This window comes from Podarcis bocagei, assembly GCF_964188305.1.
Source record: "Podarcis bocagei genome assembly, chromosome: 16".
Lineage (NCBI taxonomy): Eukaryota > Metazoa > Chordata > Lepidosauria > Squamata > Lacertidae > Podarcis > Podarcis bocagei.
This window is the reverse complement of record NC_138142.1, coordinates 12,154,391-12,178,572: the sequence shown is the minus strand read 5'-3', so window position 1 is coordinate 12,178,572 and position 24,182 is coordinate 12,154,391. Positions and strand designations below refer to the sequence as shown.

Genomic DNA, 24,182 nt, shown 5'->3' with positions numbered 1-24,182 from the left:
TTGAAAAAGCCTGCAAACGCCCCGCCTCCATTCTGCCCTTTTAGTGATGTTTCAGTGATGTCTTTATGACGTTTTAGGGTCACTTCCAGCGCAATGCGTGTATGCACAGTCGTGTGTATATTGAACACAATTAAACAGGGCGCTGCCTGTATAATATTGACCTTTGCTATAATTATGACATTGATCTTATTTTTTAATTTGCTGCTTTGCTAACAGGGTTTTACAGATTGTACTTGTTTCATTGGTGATTTTTAAATTATTTTATATGATTTATGCTTAATTTGTGGTGCTCTTGTTATGTTACTGCTATTTATTGTTTGTCGGCCAATTTGGGATTTATTTGAATGAAAAGCAGCATAGAAATTCCATCACTCCATCAATCAGTTACCATGGCCAATGGTCAAGGATGATGGCAGGCTAGCAATATCTAGAGCAGCGGTTCTCAACCTGTGGGTCCCCAGATGTTGTTGGACTACAACTCCCATCACCCCTGAGCTCTGGCCCTGCTAGCTAGGGGTGATGGGAGTTCAACAACATCTGGGGACCCACAGGTTGAGAAAGGCTGATCTAGAAGGTCATGAACCCATCATCCCTGCTACAAAACCTTTATTCAGAAGTTGAGATTAGGAGAACTGTACATTGAGGGCAAAAGAGATCTGTTATAGATTGAGATGTGGGAACAACCATCAACATTTTACTGCTCCTGACCTGTCTCCCCTCCCTCTTCATATTTACTTTTCCATCAGATCTCCATTCAGGAAGGACACAAGCCAGGATCTGTGATGGAGGAGAATGACAGCAGCCTCGATTACCAGTCAGAGCCCAGCCTGGATATCCCGAACTACCGGAAGAGTTCCCTTCACAAGACTTACCAGTCTTCCCCGCTGCAGATAGATTCCTTTGCTGTCAACTCGAGGTCTTTGAGCCTGAAATCTGCCAGCAGGAGAGGAGGAACAGACAAAATGCCCCTGCATCCCATGAAGTCAGAAGGGGCCACCTCCACACCTTACAAAAGCATCTTTTCCCCCAACTCCCTCTCAAACAGGAATGGGAGCTTGTCGTACGACAGCTTGCTCAACCCCATGTCCCCCTCAGGGAGGAGATGCATAGCTCATTCCGCCGTGGGCTCCGTTGGGTACCACTCACCGTATTTGTCTGCCAAAATGTGCCACCTGCGGGGCAGGGAGCTTCAGCGCGTGCCCCCACAGAGCTTCAGCCCTGTGCTGGGCAGCTCGGCCCTGCACCCACGTGACCCCTCGCCAGTGCGCTACGACAACCTATCGAAAACAATCATGGCATCCATTCAGGAAAGGAAAGAAATGGAAGAGCGAGAGAAGCTCCTCCTCTCTCACCCGGACTCGGTGTTTGCAGACTCTGGTGTGTACGACACCCCTAGCTCCTACAGCCTTCAGCAAGTCAGCATGCTGTCAGAAGACCCCCGTAGCATAGTCATGAGGTATGGCTCAAGGGACAACCTGATGACCGGCAACAGCTTTAGCGTGAGGAATCCTGTGCTGCAGGCATCCGTTTCTTCGCTCTCAAGTGCGATGACCAGAACGTCAAGGACTTCCACTCCTTCCCTCCAAGCTGACCTAGCCAATAACAATGTCCAGGCCCATCAGGCACTGCAGGGCAGGATGAGCAATGGCTCCTATAAGTCACCCAGCCACCAAGTCCCATCATCCCCCGGGGGGATTCCCAGGTCGCCCTCTTATGGAGGCCCTAAAGCTGTCTCCTTCGTTAACACCATGGAGATAACAGAGGCACAGCCTATGGGGACTCCAAGGTACGGATAAGCTTTCATATCACTGTTGTTGTTGACAGCAGGCGTGCAAGAAAAAGGGGGAAGAAGCACTTCAAATGAACAAAGAGTGCTTTGGTGCTCACTGATGAAAGACTTGTTATTATAGCTCAGTGCCTTTCAGAATAAAATAAAAAAAAGCAAAACTCCTTGAGCTTGACATATCTCTCTCTCTTTCTCTCTCTCACACATACACACACACACACAGAGAGAGAGAGAGAGAGAGAGAGAGAGAGAGAGAGAGAGAGAGAGAGATTCTTAAAATCTAGCCAACTATAGAAACATCTTGAAAAAGGAGTACAGAAATAACTAAATGATTAAATCTTTGTCCACCTTTTTCAAGCTGTTTCTGTAGTTGGGTAGATTTTAAAAGCAGAAGTGGGCCCCCCCCCATTTTTTAATGAAAATAAATAAATTCTCAAGCCTCTGAAGCTTCTAAGGAAGGCACTGAGCAATATAATTAAGGGCCTTTTTATAACATCCCATGGAGAAAGAGGCAGAACTCATCTGAAGTTGCAGGACCACGGATAGCTCCAAGTGAGCAACGTGCTCCAACAAGGGTTGGGGATCAGGCTGAGGCCTTGGGAAATGCTGTCCCCAGGCTCTGCCCCCTGCTGGGGAATGCCATAGCTTTCAAGGGCCAATCATGTGATCTAGAGACGGGCACTTCTCTGTTCCATAGCCTCCCTCCTGGTGCCCTCCTTGCATTGCTGGCCCAGCGGCAGGCAAGGGGAGGCATCTGGCTCCAGGCTCTGATCCTACGGGCCCTGCTGTTCTGAGAGGTTCTTCTGGGAGCTCCTGTCTGACAGCCTCAAGCACAGTAGATTTCTGATCTCCAGCAGTCAGCTCACAGCCCTGAACTCTTTAGCTGGTGCCTCTGACTCTCTGTGCCTGGATTGCTGGTGAAACCAGGGGTTAAGACACCACCTGTGGCACCCCTGATGTCTGCGTAGAGGTGCTGCATATAGGATTGCAGTGTTAACCATTAATTAGCTAATAATTAATTAATTAATTATTCCACCTTTCTCCTAGTTCGGGACCTAAGGCAGCTCGCAATATGAATTAGAAACAGATACGGTGGTTTTTTTTTATTTTAAAAAAATCACCCACCCATTATAAATATATTGTGACCTGGATCTAGGATATCTGCCGGACCAATTCTAACCCTATATGAGCTAACGTGGTAGGATTTCTTTGCCTAAAGATATGCGGTGCAGGCAGCAGCTCGTTTTAAAATTGGAATGACAATTCCTGGGATAGTTCCTGGGAAATGTAGCAGTTTAATTTGAATGATGTGTGGGAACGTGCAGTTTTTTAAAACAACAACAACAACTGCATTTTGCCCTGTTTGCATTGGAGTAGAATAACATTTAGGTTTCCCTGATAGGTGTATGGAATCCTCCTCTCCTCACACCTGTAGGTGGTGGACCTGGCATTTCTGAAGCATTTCATTCTCATGTAGTATGTTAGAGCTTGTCTTACTGGACGTGGAGAAGGCAAACATGGGTTGAAATACTTACTGAGCCATGAAGATTACTAGGTGGCATTGGTTCAAGGGCTGACCTACCACTCAGGGCTATTGTGAGGATAAAGTGGGACAACCTCATGTATGCCTTCTTCAGCTCCTTGGAGGTCAGGCAGATAACATTAAGAAATTACAGTGGCAGGACTTGGTATGTTTGTGTTTCTCCTGAAACCGAAGCCTGGCTTCCCCACCACCTTTGACAGCTAGATGAGATCAGGGCCCTGCAGGATTTAACTTCCTTCCGCAGGGCCTGTAAGACGGAGCTATTCCGCCTGGCTTTCAATTTGAACTTAGCCTGATCTTTTATTCCCCTTCCTTCCCTCCCCGTTTTATGATGATTACCCGCTCTGGGATCCCACAGCTAATTCTCCCCTGGTCTCCTCGCTGGCCCAAATAGGACTAATTTAGCCAGCTAGCCCTGGTGATCATCTAATGTTTATTGGATGGATTTCCCCCTTAAACTGATTTTTGAATTCTGAATTTATTGTTCTTCACGTTTTATACGGTATTTTATGCTGTTTTTTTGTTGCATCAATTAAGTGTTTTAAATTTGTTGTTAGCCGCCCTGAGCCCGGTTTTCTGAACCAGGAAGGGTGGGGTATAAATAAATAAATAAATAAATAAATAAATAAATAATAATATCAGTCAGCGAATCAAGTGCAGTTCATTAGACACTGCCTTTTGCCATACTTCAGCCGAGCCGCCCGGTTTTGAAAAATGAATAAAATGGCACATATCTGTTAAATTAAATGTATGCCCATCCTTCTCTCTTCTTAAACCAGATTATATATTTTTTTAAGTGTTGAGTAAAAACTGCTTTGGGTATGTGGGTGAGTGATATTTCAGCCAATCAGTCCTGTACACAACATGTTTTTTTCCCACCATAAACACATGGAGCCATTTTCTTCTGAGCTAATTTCATATCACAAAGCTGGAGAACGTGTGGCCCCCCAGATGTCGTCGTACTGCACCTCCCATCATCCCCAGCCAGCATGGCCAATGTTCAGGGATGATGGGAATTGTAGTCCAGTATCTAGCAGGCCACAGATTCCCCACCCCTGCCATAGGAAAAAAAGCTGTCTTCGTAAACAAAACTCAGTGACTACAACAATGGTTCATATTAGGTCTTTCTGTCTCCTAAGCAAGTGGCTCTTGCGAATGTGTTCTCTTGGCTGTTCTTTGCGGAACCAGAGCATAAACAACCTCTTGGAAGTTTATGTTGAGCTTTGGCTTCTGTTGCTTTCTGTCTACTAACTCCCAATCCCATTGTCTTTCTTCCAACACAGGGAAGACATCCAGTTGAAGACACCTCACAGTAAAATTAATGGACAGCCAAAAGGAATTTCCAGAGTAGAGTGTCGGCTAGGTTCAACGTCTAGCTCTCAGGGGGCCCCCATGAGTCCTGCTAGACACTCAAACGTTAAGAAAGTGTCTGGAGTGGGTGGAACAACCTACGAAATTTCAGTATAAAAAGAAATTCGTAATATAAAGAGCCATCCGCAAACCCGGCCATGAAGCTAGGTGCACTGTGAAGAGTCACACAATAATGCCAACAAGATGAAAAGTAGGAGCAGCAGCTGATGGTGACCTTTCTGTATTATTTTGTGTTGTTTTTATTAAAAAAAAAATACATACACACAATCTTTTTTTTTTCCTGGCCAAAAACCAGCTGCAGCCTTATTCTTGAAGGAATCAGACTTTGTACAGCTCATTGGAAACTATCCTGAACAGACAATTGGGAACTAATTTAACATCTGCTGACGTATGGCACCACAATTCAGAGGGTTTTTTGGGTTTTTTGTGCGTGGAAGAGAATGGGAAAGCTATTGTGCGTTTGTCTCTGTCCACCAAACCTTGTCATGTGGACATTGTCGTGCTGTGGTCTAAAAACAATTTCATGTGGGCTTAGTGTTTTCTCTTAAACTCTCCAGGGTTGATGGAAAAGAATATGAAGGAGCGGCTGAGCCCAACAAGGGTTTTACATATTTGGGTAGCGGGTTTGGCCTACAAGTGATCAAACTGTTCAATTGTTTGGAGAAATTGAGTATGTAGCAGACTGTTGCCCCCAATCAGCAGGGTTGGCTTGTTCCTTGCCTACAATGGTTTCTGGTTCATTTCCGGGGAGAATGCAGATTCCTTGTGCCTGTCCTCATGTTCATGAGGACAGATCTGCTTCTTCCATTGGAATGAATGGGGAAGCTCACAGGTACATTGAAGGTCATGCGCACAAGTGACCATGTATGGATCTCTGCATTGGTGAGCAAACACATGAGGAAGACCTCCCAAGTGATGTTGATTGTATCCCTCTTCAATTGAAGGAGGCTAGTGGGTTCACCAGTAGTCATCCAGCAACCATCTTGGAGACTGGTCTATATGGGCAAAATAAGGAAAGGGGCGGTTTCTTAGTTACCCTATTGCCATTTGTGGTCGTGTAGGAGATTCTGTGTCAACAACTGCATCTGTCCATGTCCTAGAACCATTAAACAAGTAAGGACAGTTTTCTTCCTTGGACAATTTTAGGTAGGTTTTTTTTAAAAAAAGAAAAAAGCCTGTCTTGCTCAAGAGAGAGAGAGAGAAAATCAAATATTCGGATGGTAACCTATTAATGTAAACAGCCACCCTCCTTCCTCCTCTTTTTGTGCTACTGGAGATGGGCTGTAATACAATGTGTTGTCTTGCACAGGTGCAGTGTGTATAATCTCAGTGCAAGGTATTATATGATCTGTCGAAATTTGCTGTGTGTGTGTGTGTGTGTGTGCACGCACAGGATTGCGTGCGTAACTGATAGTGTGTGATTGTCAGCCGGGCACGTGCCTGTAGGAGATAAATTTTATTGCTTGCCTGATGATCAGTGAACGCTAAATATTTAGAGACAAGTCAGGTATATTCCAGTGCTGGTGCTCACGCTGGCTAGAGCTCCCATGAATGGGAATCTGGAGACAAAAGGAAATCCTCAAGCGACTTGTTTACAAAGATTCAAGATGTTCATTCTCTGAATTAGAAAGTGTTTCTTGTCCTGCCGCCCCAGAGTTGTCAATCACGGACACTATTGGATTTGCACGTTTTTAGAGAAAAGCAAGTTGAAAAAGCATTGCATTTAGGGACCTGATGCTTAACGTGATTGCCTTAAACCTTTCTTTTTTATTATTCAAATGATTTCTTTTATAAGTGTCCCTAAGTGAAGGGGTAAGAGTTTTTAAAAGTTTAACCTCTACATCCAGGTGTATAAATGAGAGGTGACACCAGAGACCATTTGCAGGAGACCTGAATGAGATCGTGACTACAGTGCTGAGTAGGGAGGAGGTAAATCCTGTTCTATTTACCAGTTAAAAATGGCCTCCATTAAGTTTATATTTGTTCTGCACAGGGAAACCTGGAATTTTTCACTTGCAGCACAACCACCAGCTACAAGGCAAGGGAGTCACCAAATAATAACTGAAACAGTGATGTCAGGTGCCAGTCGAACTGGTAGGGTAGAAGGCAGGGAGGCCAACAGTAGGTGGCGCCAGAGCAAATGACAAGCAGAGCCAACTTACTCTATTTAGTCCCTAGCCTCCTCCCTACTGTGTTTTACAAGGGCAACAGTTAGACTAGGGCAGAGGAAGGTGACAGTCGGGGCAACCCCTGGATTGGCTGTAAGTAAGGAGGCAGGTAGGGATTGGCTGAGGGCAGACTGAGGTTGGTGGGGCAGTACCCCATTCGCCCTAATGGACCAACAGCCATTGAGTGGAAAAGTTAGCCCCGGTTTCCTCAGCAGAAGACGGAAAGATGCCTTATGCCTTGTATGTGTTCATCTAGTATTATCTGCCCTGACTGTCAGCGGCCCACCAAGGGTCTCAAGTAAAGAGTCTTGCCCATTGGCTGATCCTTCCACCCAAATCTTTTTCAAGCTGCAGGTACCTGGAATTGATTCTGGGACTGTCTCTACCACTAAGCTAGGATCTCACTGCAGCGCCAACAATCCTGATCTTATTCTTGCCCCCTCCCTGCATTGCTGCATTTAACCACGCACATCAAATTAACTAAACGTGGCAATAAATACAAACACACACAACTTCAGCGGACCATGCAGCCAAGTCACGTCCAGCCGACTCTCGAAACAGCTCTGCTTTCAAAAACTTGAGTGTTTTGTTTTAGCATATTTAGGCCCTCTCAGTCGAGAGCCCTTCAGCCGGCACTGGCACCCTGCAAATTCACACAGCTGGTGACAGCCACAGCTGGCTTCCTCTCTGCAGAGTGGTTTTGATAGAAGAGGCATGGATCCTTCTCTGGGGCATGCTTCTGGTTCTTCCGGTCAACCACTGATAATGAATGGGATCCATGCAGGCGGGGAGTGGTCAAGTTAATCCTTTCCTCCTCTGCTGCCACCAGAGGAAAATCCTTAATCTGGAGGTGACGTTTGCATTGGAAGGAAAGTTACCATTGATATCAATGGTGGGATTTCCTCCCCAAGTCAATGCATGCTTCAGAAGTAGGAAGGACCCATACTTCAGTGGTGGAACATATGCTCTGCATGCAAAAGATCAGGTTCAGACCCCTCATCTTTGGGTGGGACAGCGACAGAGCCCTGTTTATAATCCTGTAATGCTGTGACCAGTCAGTATAGACAATACTGAGTTAGATGAGCCAATGATCTGACTCAGTATATGGCCTTCCTAAGAAGGTTTTCTCCCCAGGATGGCCACATCGCAAGAGGAAGTTGAATTCCCCCCTCCGCTCTTCTCTTAATCCCATTATAAATGGGTCATATTCCGCCCCCAGCCTCCAACTGATGGATTTTGCATTTGACTAAACCTGCAGATCAGATGCAAAGATGTATTCAACACCATGTCTGGTTTGAACCTTCAGTGCCTTTTAAGTTTTCTTCTCTCATCCTTGTTTCATTATTTTCCCAACTGTTTTGGTTTCTTAGATAAGGGGAGCGGGGGGACTGCTAAAAGATTCTAAAGAGGAAACAAAAAAGGCTGCAAAGGTTCCAAGTCTAAACTGCAGGCAACCCCCCAAAAAAAGTGTTTCATGGGAATGGTACAGGATTTTGCACCTGGATAAGCACATCGCTCTATGAGCACTCTGGATCAGGAAATGTTTCATGGCACCTGTGGGTTTGTTTATTTGTTTTGTCATTAGTCTTCGTCTTCTGAAGCCAACTAGCCCTGTGGTTCTGTCTGCCTGGGGTTCAGCTAAAGGGTCGGCGCAGCGGAGGCGATTTCTCAAACTACAATTTTGAGACTCAGAAGCATCATTCTTATGTTCACTGAAAGGTGCAAGGATATTTATTAACAGAATGATGAACTACCGAGCGAAATTTCAACAGAACATGTGGCCAGTTTTATGCCATCTCCAATTTGGAAACAGCGCAATGTCTAGCAAAACGAATACAATCTACTCAGTGCGCACCAAAATGTGTGGCATCCTCTGATCCTGCCTTCTGAGAGAACAAGGGTGGAGGAATCATAGAAAACTGGGGAGGTGCAGATGGAGGAATGTACATGTGTACAGCTGCATCACATTCCATCATGTATGTGGTATGTATGTGTGAGTGGCTGTGCATGCACAGATCTGCCGCCCGAGTGCATGTATGGTTCTGGAGACTTGTGTGAGCCTGCCCTTGCTTTCCTGTAACTGCACACAGGATCACAGCCTGGGGCTGGAAGGCTCATGCCTGCAGACTTCACATGGGTATACGTGCCAACAAAATATATGGAGTTAGTTTAGTACCAGAGCATGAACTTGGTCCAAGTGTTTCAGCTGATCAGACTCATAGAACAGCACATGGAAATTAGACAATGAGTTAGGTAAAGGGACCCCTGACCATTAGGTCCAGTCGTGACTGACTCTGGGGTTGCGGTGTTCATCTCACTTTATTGGCTGAGGGAGCCAGCGTACAGCTTCTAGGTCATGTGACCAGCATGACTAAGCTGCTTCTGGTGAACCAGAGCAGCGCATGGAAATGCTGTTTACCTTCCCGCTGGAGTGGTACCTATTTATCTACTTGCACTTTGACATGCTTTCGAACTGCTAGGTTAGCAGGAGCAGGGACCGAGCAATGGGAGCTCACCCCGTTGCGGGGATTCGAACCGCCGACCTTTTGATCGGCAAGTCCTAGGCTCTGTGGTTTAACCCACAGCGCCACCCGCGTCCCATAGACAATGAGTTAGCCATGTCCATTAATTTCAGTGGGTCTGCTCTGAGTGGGGTTTACCATTGGATACAAGCTGTGACTTTGCACTGTGCTGGTGGGGTGGTTAAAATTGTTAGTTTAAAAATGGGACAGTGAAAAGCAACAGTGGTGTGCAGAGGGCTGCCTTGGGATATTGGAGCATCCGTATTGATAGTGCTTAGTGTTCGAAGACAGGATGTGTGTAATTAGACTACAATGTCACAGCAGGCAAGGGGGTGAGGTCTTTCCTTTCGCTGGCACTGGCAACCTAGCACCTGATCCTTTGCATAATAAGCAAACTCCATGATTTTAGGGGAAAGACAAATGTAATGTTTAAGAAGCAATGCGACTAGCTTGGGAATCCTTTTACCATAACCATAACGACTCCAACCATAACGACTCCTTGTCTCCCGGGCAAAACTCTGAAACATAATAATTCTGAAAGTTTGCAGCCAAAGCTGGTTGTCTGTTCATGATGCTGATTGGCTGGCTTTCCATGACATCAGCAAGAAATTTCTCCCTTCCCAATTCTTTGGGATAGTTTGCACCTACAGCAACAACAGTGGGAAGTCTTGTGGCACCTTATGTTGTGGCAAATACATTGTGTTAGAAGCATTCATGGCCCCAGAGCCCACTTCTGCCCTGCAAAAGAAGATTAACTGGTGCTTGGAGATTATTAGAGCATATAATTCCAATTTTACTTCATCTGCTTTGGTAATCTGTTTGTTTCCAGGCTCAATTTAACGTGGTGATAATTGGCCTTTGAAACCCTAAATGGTTTAGGACTGGATTATCTCAGAAGCTATAGTACCTGCTTTTGTGTGAATCTGCTCAGGCTTTGTAATCAGCCTTACAGACCCTGAATCTCTACAATATTGTCCATATGTGAGATCTGGCAGGGAGTGCAGGGCATGAGATACAGAGCCTTTTCTGTGCTGGCACCACAATGAAGAAACTCCTTTTGGGCCAAATTTGTTAGGCTCCCTCTGTGCCTTTCGATGGATGGTAAAATATTTTAATTCAAGCTAGAATTTAATTAGTGATTAGCATTAGTAATTTAATTCATTATAGTGTGGGTCTTTTCCTGGAGTTTTAGTACTGTTGTCTTTTGATTGTTGTTTTGATGGAGGTATTATTCTACTGTTTTGTTTTTGGTAAGCTGCTTTTGTTATCTGTTCATTGTTTGTATTCTGTTCTGTTCCTAAAATAACTGTGCAATCCTATGCATGCCTACTCAGAAGTAAGAGAAGCAAGCCCATTGGTAGGCAAACTAAGGCCCGGGGGCTTGATCTGGCCCAATAGCCTTCTAAATCCGGCCCACAGATGGTCCGGGAATCAGTGTGTTTTTACATGAGTAGAATGTGTCCTTTTCTTTAAAATGCACCTCTGGGTTATTTGTGGGGCCTGCCTGGTGTTTTTACATGAGTAGAATGTGTGTTTTTATTTAAAATGCATCTCTGGGTTATTTGTGGGGCATAAGAATTCGTTCATATTTTTTTTCTTTTCAGAATATAGTCCGGCCCCCCACAAGGTCTGAGGGACAGTGGACTGGCCCCCTGCTGAAAAAGTTTGCTGACCCCTGCAAGCCCATTGAGTTCACTGGGACAATGCAGCTGTTTATGAGCTTGCAGACTAATCTCATCAGATGCATTGTGAATTCAATGAAGAGGGTTCTCAGGGTCAGGAAAGTCTGTATCCTAATAAATGTGTTAGCATTTAAGGTGCCACAAGATTTATTGTGGTTTTGGCTTCAGTAGGTTAGGGATAGCTAAATCATTCAGTTTCTGGGCCATCTCACTTCCTAAGTGTTCACGCAAGTCCCTTCTGCTGTGCCCTGTTTCTGCATCCATCTTCAATTAAAAAACCACTGCTCAAAGGTTTGCGTTTAAGTACATATTTTAAATATGTATCTTTTGAACACATTTTCTATCAAAATATGCATTCCTATTTTGATATTTTTTTAAAAAAACACCTAAAACTTGAATGCTGCATTGCAAAATTTGGCAAAATGCAAAGACGAATGGCTAGCTGTGTTCCCAGAGTTGTTGCTGTGTACTTAACAGATTTGGGACATGGGCCCAAATACACAGAAATGCATAAAATTAGCATATGCTGATTTGTATGAATAGAGTCAAATTTAAAATATAAATGTCACAAGCTAGCTAATTTCCCACTCATTCCCACTCATTGCACCCAATTCCCCTTCCCTCACCTCCATTCATTAACCCCAAATCATCTCTAGATAAAGCCGTCTCAAATCAATTTATCATCCTCCAATAATAATGATGAGGATGAGGATGATTTACTCAGTAACCTAGGTCACCCCCAATTACCCAACCCAGAAATACTCAGAGCACATAGGAAGAGATTTGAGGCCTTGTCAACTCATCTGTGACAACACCCCTGTTTGTTCCAATCCACACACTAGGTTAGGTAAAAGTAAAGGGACCCCTGACCATTAGGTCCAGTCGTGGCCGACTCTGGGGTTGCAGCACTCATCTCGCTTTATTGGCCAAGGGAGCCGGCGTACAGCTTCCGGGTCGTGGCCAGCATGACTAAGCCGCTTCTGGCGAACTACAGCAGCACACGGAAACGCCATTTAGCTTCCCACCGGAGCAGTACCTATTTATCTACTTGCACTTTGATGTGCTTTCAAACTGCTAGGTTGGCAGGAGCAGGGACCGAGCAACAGGAGCTCACCCCATTGCGGGGATTCGAACCGCCGACCTTCTGATCGGCAAGTCCTAGGCTCTGTAGGTCCAACTCAGTTCTACTCAGAGTAGACACATTGTAATGAAAGCACCTAAGTTAGCCGTGTCCACTAATTTCAGTGGGTCTACTCTGGGTATGTGCACAATCCATTCTTTCAAGCGTCGTCATTCACACTGGTTCATATTGGAACTCACAAAGATGGAATCTTGCCTCAACCACAGATGCAACCAAACTACAGCAGCAGACCCCTTTGGATTTTTTTCCTTAATGTTTAAAAGCACACACAATAAGGCAGCAAATAACTTAGGCACATGGGTGCTAATTGCGGTGCTCTTAAAACTTATTTTTAATATGTAAAAGGGGCAGCTGGTACACAGAGAGACTGACAGCGGTGCCACGTTTTTGATTCACTGCATTGCACTTGTGTCCTTTCAAGCTGTGAAGCCCAAACGGCTGAAAGGCCTTTATCTATTATGTATTGACTTCACCTTTTAACTGATTTAGGATGCAGCCTAGTTTACTGAAATGCCAGCCAAGTGATAGCAGTGCTTACCTGACTTTGTGGGGGGAAATATCAGCTACAGATGATTGGTAAAGGTTACCTTCAGTGTTGCCCAGCTGAGACTTCAGAATACCTGCTCAAAGTTAAGACCATGGGTAGGCAAACTAAGGCCCGGGGGCCGGATCTGGCCCAATCACCTTCTAAAGCTGGCCCACAGACAGTCTGGGAATCAGTGTGTTTTTACTTGAGTAAAATGTGCCCTTTTATTTACAATGCATCTCTGGGTTATTTGTGGGGTCTGCCTAGTGTTTTTACATGTGTAGAATGTGTGCTTTTATTTAAAACACATCTCTGGGTTATTTGTGGGGCATAGGAATTCGTTCATTCCCCCCCAAAAAAAATGTAGTCCGCCCCCACAAGGTCTGAGGGACAGTGGACCGGCCCCCTGCTGAAAAAGTTTGCTGACCCCTGGGTAAGACTATGGACAGTATCTAATGCTAGTCCCATGCAGATCAGACCCATTGAAACTGATGCACATGACTAATTTTGGTGCATTAACTTCAATAGGTCTACTCTGAGTAGCACTTAATTTTTATGTGTGGGTTGGGTGATTCTGAAGCTTTCATTACCAAGCTGCAGTAGCTGTAGGGATAGAGGTTGAAAACTGAATGCATTTGGGGGAGACATATTAGGTTAAGATGTATGATGGATCCGTGCACACACAAGCTGCAAACAGTAGCTCGTTAAATCCAGACACAAGACTCCTCTGGGATGGGGAGATACATTTCATATTAATAGGCTTATGATAGCCCCGGATTCCACCCCCCTTCTTCTTCTTTGAAGTTTGCATTTAAAATAGCCTGAATGGCCCAGAGACAACAGTAAATTATTCAAATCTTCCTGGAAGTCTACATCTGCAGATTAGCATTAACCTGAAAAAGGCAGAGGCACCCAGTTCTGCCCTATTTCTGTCTAATGCTGTGATTCTAAATACATCAGCTAAGAAGAAAGGCCCAGAGAGTTCAGCGTGGTTTTGGTGCACGTACAGGTTAGGACGAGCTTGTCAGGTGTCAATCCAGAGATTCCTTCCGTTTTGCTAAATTTGCCACTGAATTGGGCAGATTTATGGTGGCAAACAGGATTGCAGGGGTGTCTGTGGCAGGTGGGGGAGGGAATGGACAAAAGGTGGAAGGTTGTGGAAAGACAGGATAATTTCCCGAATCAGTAATAGATTTAAATAGATACCTTTGGATCAGCACTTAAGCTTTGGATCTCTTATGGTTCCACGCATACTTATAAAACTTGGGTCACAAACATCAACGGAGCAAGAGGTGGCACATGACACCCTATATGAACAGGGCTACTGCATCCCATAAAAGTTTACAGTTCATAGGTGCCAGTTTTGATTCGCACACAGGCTTTGATCCAGCCAGGCTTGTCTCAACCGAGGTGCTCTGAAGACCTGAAGGGGTTGTTTCTCTGTGTACTGATTTGGTCTCTTTCTCTTTTGTCAGTAATATTATTTATTGCATTTGTTTGTCGCTTTGTTTAAAAAAAATAAAATGCTGCAGGGCAATTTAACAGGAAGATAAAGTACCAACAGATAAAATAAAAGCCAAATAAAATTTTAAAAATGAACACTGCCATGTGCTTATCCAAAAATAGAATTAAAAAATATGAATCCTACCCCACCCCGCTAAAAGCTGAGCACCACAATTAAGGCTAGAATCACGCAGAAGTATGATTTCAAAACCATAACCACCAATAGCCTGGGTAAATAAAAATGTCTTTTAACCCAGTGTCTAAAAAGTGACAATAATGATGCCGGGGCTGTTTCCTTGGCAGTGGGGTGAGCCCTGAAATAGCCCATTCTCCATTGAAAAGAGCCTATTCAGCATCAACTGTAAGCAGGGGGATTTTGGGGAAGGACAGAGCAAGAGAAAATGGAGGGAATTGCTTCTCCTCTTTTTGGTTACCCATTTACCTGGCGATTGCTGAAGCAAAGGGTAAAGGTAAAGGGACCCCTGACTGTTAAGTCCAGTCGTCTCGTTTTACTGGCCGAGGGAGCCGGTGTTTGTTCACAGACAGCTTCCGGGTCATGTGGCCAGCATGACTAAGCCGCTTCTGGCGTACCAGAGCAGCGCACAGAAACGCCATTTACCTTCCCACCGGAGCGGTACCTATTTATCTACTTGCATTTTGACATGCTTTCAAACTGCTAGGTTGGCAGGAGCAGGGACCGAGCAATGGGAGCTCACCCTGCCGCGGGGATTCGAACCACGACCTTTTGACCAGCAAGCCCTAGGCTCTGTGGTTTAGACCACAGCGCCACCCGCGTCCCAAAGCAAAGGGTATCCCGTATTATAAGACTCAGGGCATATGCTCTGATTTCACATACACCCCATTGGATCTTGGCTAACTCTTTTAACTATCGGGGACACAGGCATCCAATCAAGTTCAAGCAAGCTGGTGTGTTTTTCCAGCTCCTGATTGGGTAAAACAAAGGCCGATGTGAGAATGAAGCTACAATCCTATAATCTGGGAGTCAAGTCCCATTGAACTTGGTGGGGCTCACTTGTGACTAGATATTTATGGGATTACACAGTCATTTATTCCGGTTGGTTAAATTAGATGGAGTCACCTATGGGGGCCATAAAACAACATGCCAAAGATGTAACTTGGGTTCCCCTCATTCTGATGTTCTACACCAGACATGGATCCTTTATTATGATCAAGGCAGAATAAGCTGACAATAAATGATTGAGTGCAGGTAAATCTTAGTTTTCTCAAAGCCTGTACTTCAAACACCCTTTCAAGCAAATCTTTGGTGGGAAATGCAAAACAGATGAAAGGAAATGCTTCGCACAGTGTGATAATGGAATATGCAATCGCAAGATGTCTCGGTTACAATCAATGTGGGCAGGGATTGGACAAATTCATGGCAGATCAGGCTATCACTGGCCAGGAGTCATGAGGGCTATGTCACTGTGAGAACAGCATGTTGGACAAGATAGGCCTTTGGTCTGATCCAGCAGGAATCTTATTACGTTCTTAAATGTGGTCCGTACAATTCAGCTTTTGCATTGAAGTCTCCATCTTACTGAAGAAACAGCAATAGTTTTGCATTACAGATTTGGGGTGTGCCATCCCGTCTCCTCCCATCACTGTCATTTCACTGAGTTGGGCAAACTGCAGTATTGTAGCTTGAATTCACGATAAAAAATGCTGAGATTTCTGGCATTATGTGGGTTTTATATTTGCAGGGAGAGAGAGAAAGAGAGAGAGATTAGTTTTGATTTTTTGATTTTTTTTTAACTTGAAGCCTTAACATTTTACTTCTTTGTCTGAATTAGCAACGGAGAACAGTTTATGAGAGACACTCCATGTACTATGTTTCTGCTTGGGTTGAAGACCAGAATTTACCCTGATATGCTTTTTAAAAAAAAAAAAATCTAGTTGATGATGACAAAGTAAAGGGCTCTTGCAATGTTAAGGATGGGAGAACAGAGAACATTCCTTTCGGATATATATTTTTCATGGGAATGGCTGACAAGTTTTCAACTGTGTTTTCAGAGGTATCAAAGAGATTCCCAAGGCCTTTATTATTTTGTATATATATATAAATATATATATAAGTGAAATGAAATAACCTTTCTTTCGGTAGATAACCTCAACTGTAAAAAAAACCCCAACAACCACACATACATGCACACATGAAAACTATGCAGATGTATGCTTTAATGTTGAAAATCCGATATGCAGCAGCAAAGTTGGCTTGCTGAAGAAGGCAAACCCAGGATTGTGTAAATATTTGCCCAGGTTTATTGTATTATTGGGACTACAAGGGAGCCTCTCCCAAGTGAGGACTACATGCCTGTAGGAAGACCCTAAATCAGGAATGGGGAAACTGTAGCTCTCCCAGATGATGATGGACTACGGCTGCAATCATTCCATGCTATTGGCCATGGCCAACTGAGGTTCATGGGAGCTGGAGCCCAACAGCAACTGGAGGAGTTCCAGGTTCTTCATCCCTGACCAAAATGGTGGCCACTAAAGTGTTTGGAGTGATCTACACCAGAGCCTAAAAGATAAAGACAAAACTGACTGGAAGACTGGAGGCAATGTTGTTACCAAGTGCATGGTTTGAGGACCTTGTCATTGGGATCTCTTTAACAGTCTGTATTTCACCTGTTCTACTACCTTGAATTTTTGGAATGTATCTGTTCAGGCTTTGTGGACCTCCGTCTGTAATTCTAATTTCTGTGGCTCTCAATACATATGTATATATTTTTCAGCTTCTTGAGTTAATGTGGTGTGTTTTTTTTGAGGGGGATTGTAGCATTTAAGCACTTTGTTTTGACTTATCAACATACAGTAGTGGGTTCTGGGAAAGAGGCACAAAAGTACCTCATATCACAATTTTGTATGGGATATAAGGAGCTGTATGCTGAATCAGACCACTGTTCAATCTTGTTAAGTCCATTACTGTCTCTTCTCCACTGTTCTGGCTCCAGTGTTGGAGGAAGTATGCCTCTGAAGGCCAGTATCTGGGAATCACAAGTAGGAAAAGTGCTTTTGCTTCTAGGGCCATCTTGCAGGCTTCCTATGGGCAGCTGCCTGGCCTCTGTGAGAATACAATGCTGGATGATGTTTGTGTTTTATGTACTGTGCCTAATTAGTAAAGGCTCTTGACTGCGCACTATAGTGCCACCAACAAAACACACACCCTGCAAAAAGAAGAAAAGAGGGTCCATATTTGCGTAAAATCTGCCTGTGCCAATATATGCATGAATTAGAAACAATCACTATAATTTAGGGGTCTGCACTGGCCTTATAACATTTGGTTCAGATCTCTCATCACTTCAGGAAGAAGCCCAATCTGTTCTGAGACATTCTGTGGTCTGTCCTAATCGACTCATGTGTCAGGTCTGTAGCAACTTCGTTAAAAACGAAACACCATTTGAAAATGTCTGTAACTCCCTCACGCCTTTTGGCAGAAGTAGATGAAATTTCCACACACAGCCACCAGATTAAGCCTGCAGAGTTGCAACCAAATAAATCAAGGGCCTGTGGAGGCTAGGCACATTATGGGTGAGTGGCTCCTATACATGGCAGAGAACACAACCATCGCGTGTTTAAGAAGGGTGGGATACTCTGCTTGGTCCCAATCCCTCCATCATGTCACAGCATCCATCCCCATTGTTCTCCCTGTGTCGGAGGGGAAACATTGGCAATGAGCATTCAGCCATCAGGAGCAGACTTTAGTCTTCCATATTTCAGCGGCTCCCTGTGCATGCCCAAAATTTGGTACCACCACCCCTTCCGTTCAGCTAAATTCACTGTGCCATAGTTGCAATGCCCTGCACCACTCCCTAGGCTCGGTGCCCAGTGTAGTAGAAATGGTCGTGCTAGTATAAGTCTGCCTTTGCTGCTATACAGTGGTACCTCGGGATGCGAACGGGATCCGTTCTGGAGCCCTGTTCGCATCCTGAAGAAGCAGAGTAGTTTGGATTTGATATCCCGCTTTATCACTACCCGAAGGAGTCTCAAAGCGGCTAACATTCTCCTTTCCCTTCCTCCCCCACAACAAACACTCTGTGAGGTGAGTGGGGCTGAGAGACTTCAGAGAAGTGTGACTAGCCGAAGGTCACCCAGCAGCTGTATGTGGAGGAGCGGAAACGCGAACCTGGTTCCCCAGATTACAAATCTACTGCTCTTAACCACTACACCGCACGACGCGACGGTGCGTCTGCGGGTCGTGTTTTGCCGCTTCCGCGCATGCACATGACGTCATTTTGAGCATCTGCGCATGCGCGAGTGACGAAACCCGGAAGTAACGCGCTCCGTTACTTCCGGGCTGCTGCGGAGCGCAACTCGAACGGGCTCAACCCAAAGCGCATTCAACCCAAGGTATGATTGTATTTCCATTGGCTCCCTGTCTGGGGAACCATTGGTCCTCCAGATGTTGCTAAACTACATCTCCCATCGCTAGTCCATTAGAACAAATGGGGCACAGCCCCACCAAACTCTGTTGGTCTTCAGCCAGCCCCCAGCTACCTGCCTTCTTACTTACAACCTGTCCAGACTGGCTGTCAGCTTGCTCCTCTTCAATCTTGAGTGTTTCCCTTGCAGAACTCGGCATAATGGGGACAAGACAAAAATCAGCTGCCTCTGGCTCTCTCTGTGTTGGGTCAACTATCGGGCTCCTTGCCTTCCAAACTATCGCTTCCAGTGGCCACCTGGCAAGCGTGCCTGTTTGGCTGAGAGGATGGGCGTTATAGTTCAGCAACATCTGGAGAGTCAAAGGTTCCCAATACCATCATTGTGGGTCCCGACACTCCCACTGCTGCTTGGGGAGAGCACAGGTAAACCGGAGCACCAAAAAGTAAAAGCATCAAAATGAGAAGACATGGAAAGAAAGCCTCTGTCTGGAAGCTGCATGAAACACACACACCCTTATGCTAATCCCTGCAGACACACTTTGGTGCTATTGTTAGCATCTGTGTGAGAGATGGCCCTGCACGGCCGTCAAGAAGATAATGGGATGGGGTGGAGCAACCGCTGGGCGTAGGAGTAGCACAACCACAGCTGCACACCAAGTCCTGATTAATAGCCAAGGAAGAGGCACACAATTGATAAGACAGAGCTTTGGCGTCAGTGTGTGTGTGTGTGTCCCTGCACTAAAACGAATATGAGTTAGGGATCGTTGCAATGTGGAGTGTTTTTTTGTCCAGCCTCCCAGTCTCCCCACTCCATTCGACCTTCCCTCTGGTTTCCCTCTCCTGGCCTGCCACAGCCAGCTTTCCATCCCCACGGAGCATGATCAGTCCTCAATGGCAATGAAATATACTCGGAGTCAAGAGTGGATTTTATGTTCTTTATTCAGCTCATAGTGGTGAGGAGGAATGGAAGTTCCCCCAGAATGTCTGCTTTATATACATTATTTACACAATGGGCCCCACGTGATTGGCTAATTCCGGGATTCTCCTGTAGGCCAATCAGGTTGCAGATTCTCTTACACCTGGAGCTGGATTGGGTGGCTCCTGTGGACCAATCAGACTGCATTCTGAATCCTATTGTTCTAGGACCAATCAGACTGCTGCATTTTGGATCCTATTCAACTCAGTACATAACAGGCAACACACCCTTTTATTTCCACTGGTGGTCTGTGTTCATTGGGACTGGTAGGATGGAAAGCAGGGAGCCCAACAGCAGGTGGCGCCAGAGCCAACGACAGGCACAGCCAACTCATTTTAGTTTTTGTCCCCATCATCATCCCTGCTGAGTTCTGCAGGGGGCAGCAATGAGCTGGAGAAGGAAGCTGACAGGCTATATGTCACCACTTAAGTCTGGTTGGAAGCAAGGAGGCAGGGAGATGTTGAACTGCAATTCCCATCACCCCTGCTCATTGGTCAAGCTAACTGTGGCTGTTGGGAGTTGCCCCCAGATGTTGCTGGACCTTGGCTACCCCTGGGAGACAGTGTCCGCCATGGCTCCAACCTTTAGACAGTACTGCCACCATTAGGACTGTCATGGATTTAAGATGGTGGTAAAAATTCTCCATGGGGAAAATGCTGGAAAATGGCAACATGTTCATCCAAATTGAACGCTGCCCTTTTTGTACATTCCAAAATATATATACATGAAACTTTGGAATTATTTTCCCTCAGACAAGACATTTGTTTAAAACACAGTATGGTGTCGCTCAGCAGAATGCCAATCAATGTCGGTTTTTTTATTTTTAAAAAAAAATTGGACAAGGACTTAAAAATTGCTATTAGTGAAAATGATTTCACACGTCTGACAGATCTATTTTTAACGAGGGCTCCAATTATGTACTGTCTGATTCTATGAAACAAACTTGCCATTCATATTGAAATATCAGCATTTGTACAATCTAAATCCTTTACAATTGGAAGAGAACCAGCTATAAAAGGCTCAAATGAGTTTGTGTCTGGAAATTATCTCTCGCCAGCATCCCCCAATCTGTTTCAACATTTTAAAGCAGTCCAGACAAGCTGAACAGCTCTTTTGAGAGTGGGGAGGGTGCTCTCAGGAACTCATTGTATCTGATTACATATAAAACAGGAGTAGCTTGAGAAGGCTGGGGATTAGATTGTCCTTGCACTGGAGTGATTAAAAAAAAATCCACAAGCGGATTCTTTATCCTATGATTCAAAGCTTTTATGTGTGGCCTGAGATTTTCTGAAACCTCAAAAAAACCCTTTTAATGCTTTTAATTTCCATAAATTTGCAATATAATTTGGGCATACAAGTCACCTGAGGCAGCTTTAAGCACAACCCTGTAGACCCCATATCACCTACGAAAAATAAATGTATTCTCTGTTACCTTCTCCTTCCCTCCTCTTTCTTTGTTATGTCCTCTCTGCACCAAATTCTAGATTGTAAACTCTCTGGGACAGAGCTCTGCCATCTTGTGATATGTTTCATACACATTTCTTGTGCTATTGGATTTGGTTGGCATTCATACCTGTGGTATGGGAAAGCAAAGGTACGTACATAAAGGATTCCATAATCATATAATCAGAAAGTCCCCTGATAAAGGTATAGCTTTACACTTTCTATCTTTTGGCTTTCCCACAAGGAAGCATTTGCGGCATCTTGTCTCTTTAATGTTGGGGGTCTGTATTATGTTCTTCCCATCCTAGTGTTGTCCTGAACCTTCGCTCTTTTAAATGCTGGGGGTTTTGATCCTTCGAAATGATTTTTTAAAAAACAACAACCAACAACCTCCATTTTAAGCAAGAAAGATCAGTGACAACAATGGCATGGGGGGGCAGTCTGCATTTTACTCCCGTGTGGACAACCCCCATTCTTCCTCCAAAGTGCTTGGGGCGTACCTGTTTCTCTAAAGGGCCCCTGGATGGTTGTAAAGGTAAAGGGACCCCTGACCATTAGGTCCAGTCATGACCGACTCTGGGGTTGTGGCACTCATCTCGCTTTATTGGCCGAGGGAGCCAGCATACAGCATACAGGTCATGTGGCCAGCATGGCTAAGCCGCTTCTGGTGAACCAGAGCAGTGCACAGAAATGCCATTTACCTTCCCACCTGAGTGGTACCTATTTATCTACTTGCACTTTGACGTGCTTTCGAACTGCTAGGTTGGCAGGAGCAGGGACCAAGCAACGGGAGCTCACCCCGTCACGGGGATTCGAACCGCCGACCTTCTGATCGGCAAGTCCTTAAGTCCAGTTAAAAGGCGATTATGGGGTTGCGGCGCTCATCTCACTTTAAGGCCGAGAGAGCCGGTGTTTGTCCACAGACAGCTTTCCGGGTCATGTGGCCAGCAGGATTGAACCGCTTCTGGTGCAATGGGACACCGTGACGGAAACCAGAGTGCATGGAAACACCGTTTACCTTCCCGCCGTGGTGGTACCTATGTATCTACTTGCACTGGTGTGCTTTCGAACTGCTAGGTTGGCAGGAGCTGGGACAGAGCAACGGGAGCTCACCCTGTCATGGGGATCCGAACCACCAACCTTCTGATCGGCAAGCTGAAGAGGCTCAGTGGTTTAGACAACAGCGCCACCCACACTTTTACCCTTCCTTCCTTATATCCTGACAACAGCCCTATGAGGCAGACTAGGTTCAGAGGGTGACTGCCCCCAAAGTCATGCAGCGAAATTCATGATGGAGCCTCAAGTTCTAGTCTTAACACTTGCTACTTCATCATTCTGGCTCTTACCATCAAATACCATCTCAGACTAGTTGCTCAAAACCTTTCGAGGGGGGGGGGCAAGCACAGGTGCCACCACAATATGGCCACCAGCGTCTACCCCCTAGAATTAAGTATGGAATGACACACAGAGCAGAAGCATGTGGCAAATTGGTGTCCCCCAACTTCCTTTCACATGGACCACTTTAAAATTACTGAGGTTTACGGTGGGCCCCTTAATGATTGTTCAGCCAACTGTAGCAGTGTAACACTTACAGCAAGATGCTGTGGGGTCATTTAATTAACCTTCTGTTGCTTTTTTTATTTCTTATATATTACATTTAATTGTATTACAATTTGAACTCCACAGTATTCAAATTGAAATTCAATAAAAGAAACAATTAGACATACAATTAAAAATCAAGATGCCTATTTAATGCAATGCCGTGTACTGTTTCTGGTCTTCAACTGCGAAGTCACAGATATATACTGTGGACCGCTGGGAAGAGCGCAGAGAGAATAAACTCCTTGGTGCACCTGTAGCAGCAAAAAAGCAGGTGCCTTCATCTGCCTCACCTGAAATAAAATATGTCTCTCCGGTATCCCTCTCTACAGTCACAGCAGGTGCTGTAATGCTCTAACAGTTTGCTTTTACCTGAAAAGGTGCACTTTTTCATTGTCTTCTTGTAGCACCCTGCTTGTGGTTAACGCTTAGCTGGAATGAAATATTCAACGCAGCAATAGAGAAATTAAAATAATAATTTATTTGTCAGACAAATAAATGAGAGACACAGTGGTATATGGATACCAAAGCTCTGCCCACTCCAGCCCTGATGGCCAGCGCTTATATTTCCTCAGCCCAGCCCCCTTGCTCCTCCTTTGGCTGCCTCTGTCCAATCAGCCTGGTTGAAATTCCTATTGGCTGTTTGCTAGAACCAATCATAAAAGATACACCCATTTCCTATTACCTTTTATGGGAGACAAAGAGCTATATTTCCTTCTATCCATAAATGGCAGACAAGTAGCCATATATCTTACATTTGCCTCGACCAGGCACCTTAATTACCAGATAACCTTTGGCCCCTGCTCCCCTATTACCCTATTCACTCCAAAACAGATGGCTAAAACAGATGGTGCATGGTTTTTAATTTTTATCTTAAACAGAGATCTTGGGTTCGCCTTCTCACACACCATCAATGAAATAAGAATCTAACATAAGAATCTAACATTTCTTACTTTCTAAATCCTTTGCATAATTACATTTAAGCCAATATATTTCATACATAACATAGATAGATTTTTAGAAGGAAAGGCCTTTTCAAAGAGAAGCCTCTTCAGTTTACAACTCCCTTTCCTAGCCAGCTGCTGTTTCTATTAGCTCTTGCCCTTTTTAACCTTATGAAAATATGGCTTGAGTCTTCTGTTAAACAATAAAACTTACTATTTACCAACTCTTAATTTGGGTTTTTGCAGCTTGATTGTATTCTGTAATTTGTATGGTCAGTGTGACCTTTTGCTCCCAGCCTGTAATTTCCTTTTACAACCCTGAGGCGCTCGTCTCCTGCTTATAGATCAGTGGGGCCCTGTTTAGGAAGATAAACATCTGCCAAAGCACCCAGCTGGTTTCTGCCTCGCATGAGAGATACAAAACATTTACAAATATATATTTTTTAAGCTCATTTTAAAATGCAGGTCTTGATCAGATGCCTCATCCTGAGACAGATGGATGCCAACAGTCTTCACGAAACTCTCAATGGACCACATTTTGAGAATCCATGCAATACAGCATGTCTAAAGTCCAGCCC

General features: G+C 44.8%; 1 protein-coding gene across 1 annotated transcript in view; it reads left to right on the top strand.

Annotated features, from left to right (window-relative positions):
- Positions 1-16,994, top strand: part of ZDHHC8 (zDHHC palmitoyltransferase 8) — a 146,003-nt gene extending 129,009 nt beyond the window's left edge. Inside the window, exons 10-11 of the mRNA XM_081174826.1 lie at positions 747-1,786; positions 4,613-16,994. Coding sequence (XP_081030952.1) covers positions 747-1,786; positions 4,613-4,796 — 1,224 coding nt within the window. The 3' untranslated portion in view covers positions 4,797-16,994. The remainder of the gene's footprint in view (positions 1-746; positions 1,787-4,612) is intronic.
- Positions 16,995-24,182: the final 7,188 nt, after the last annotated feature.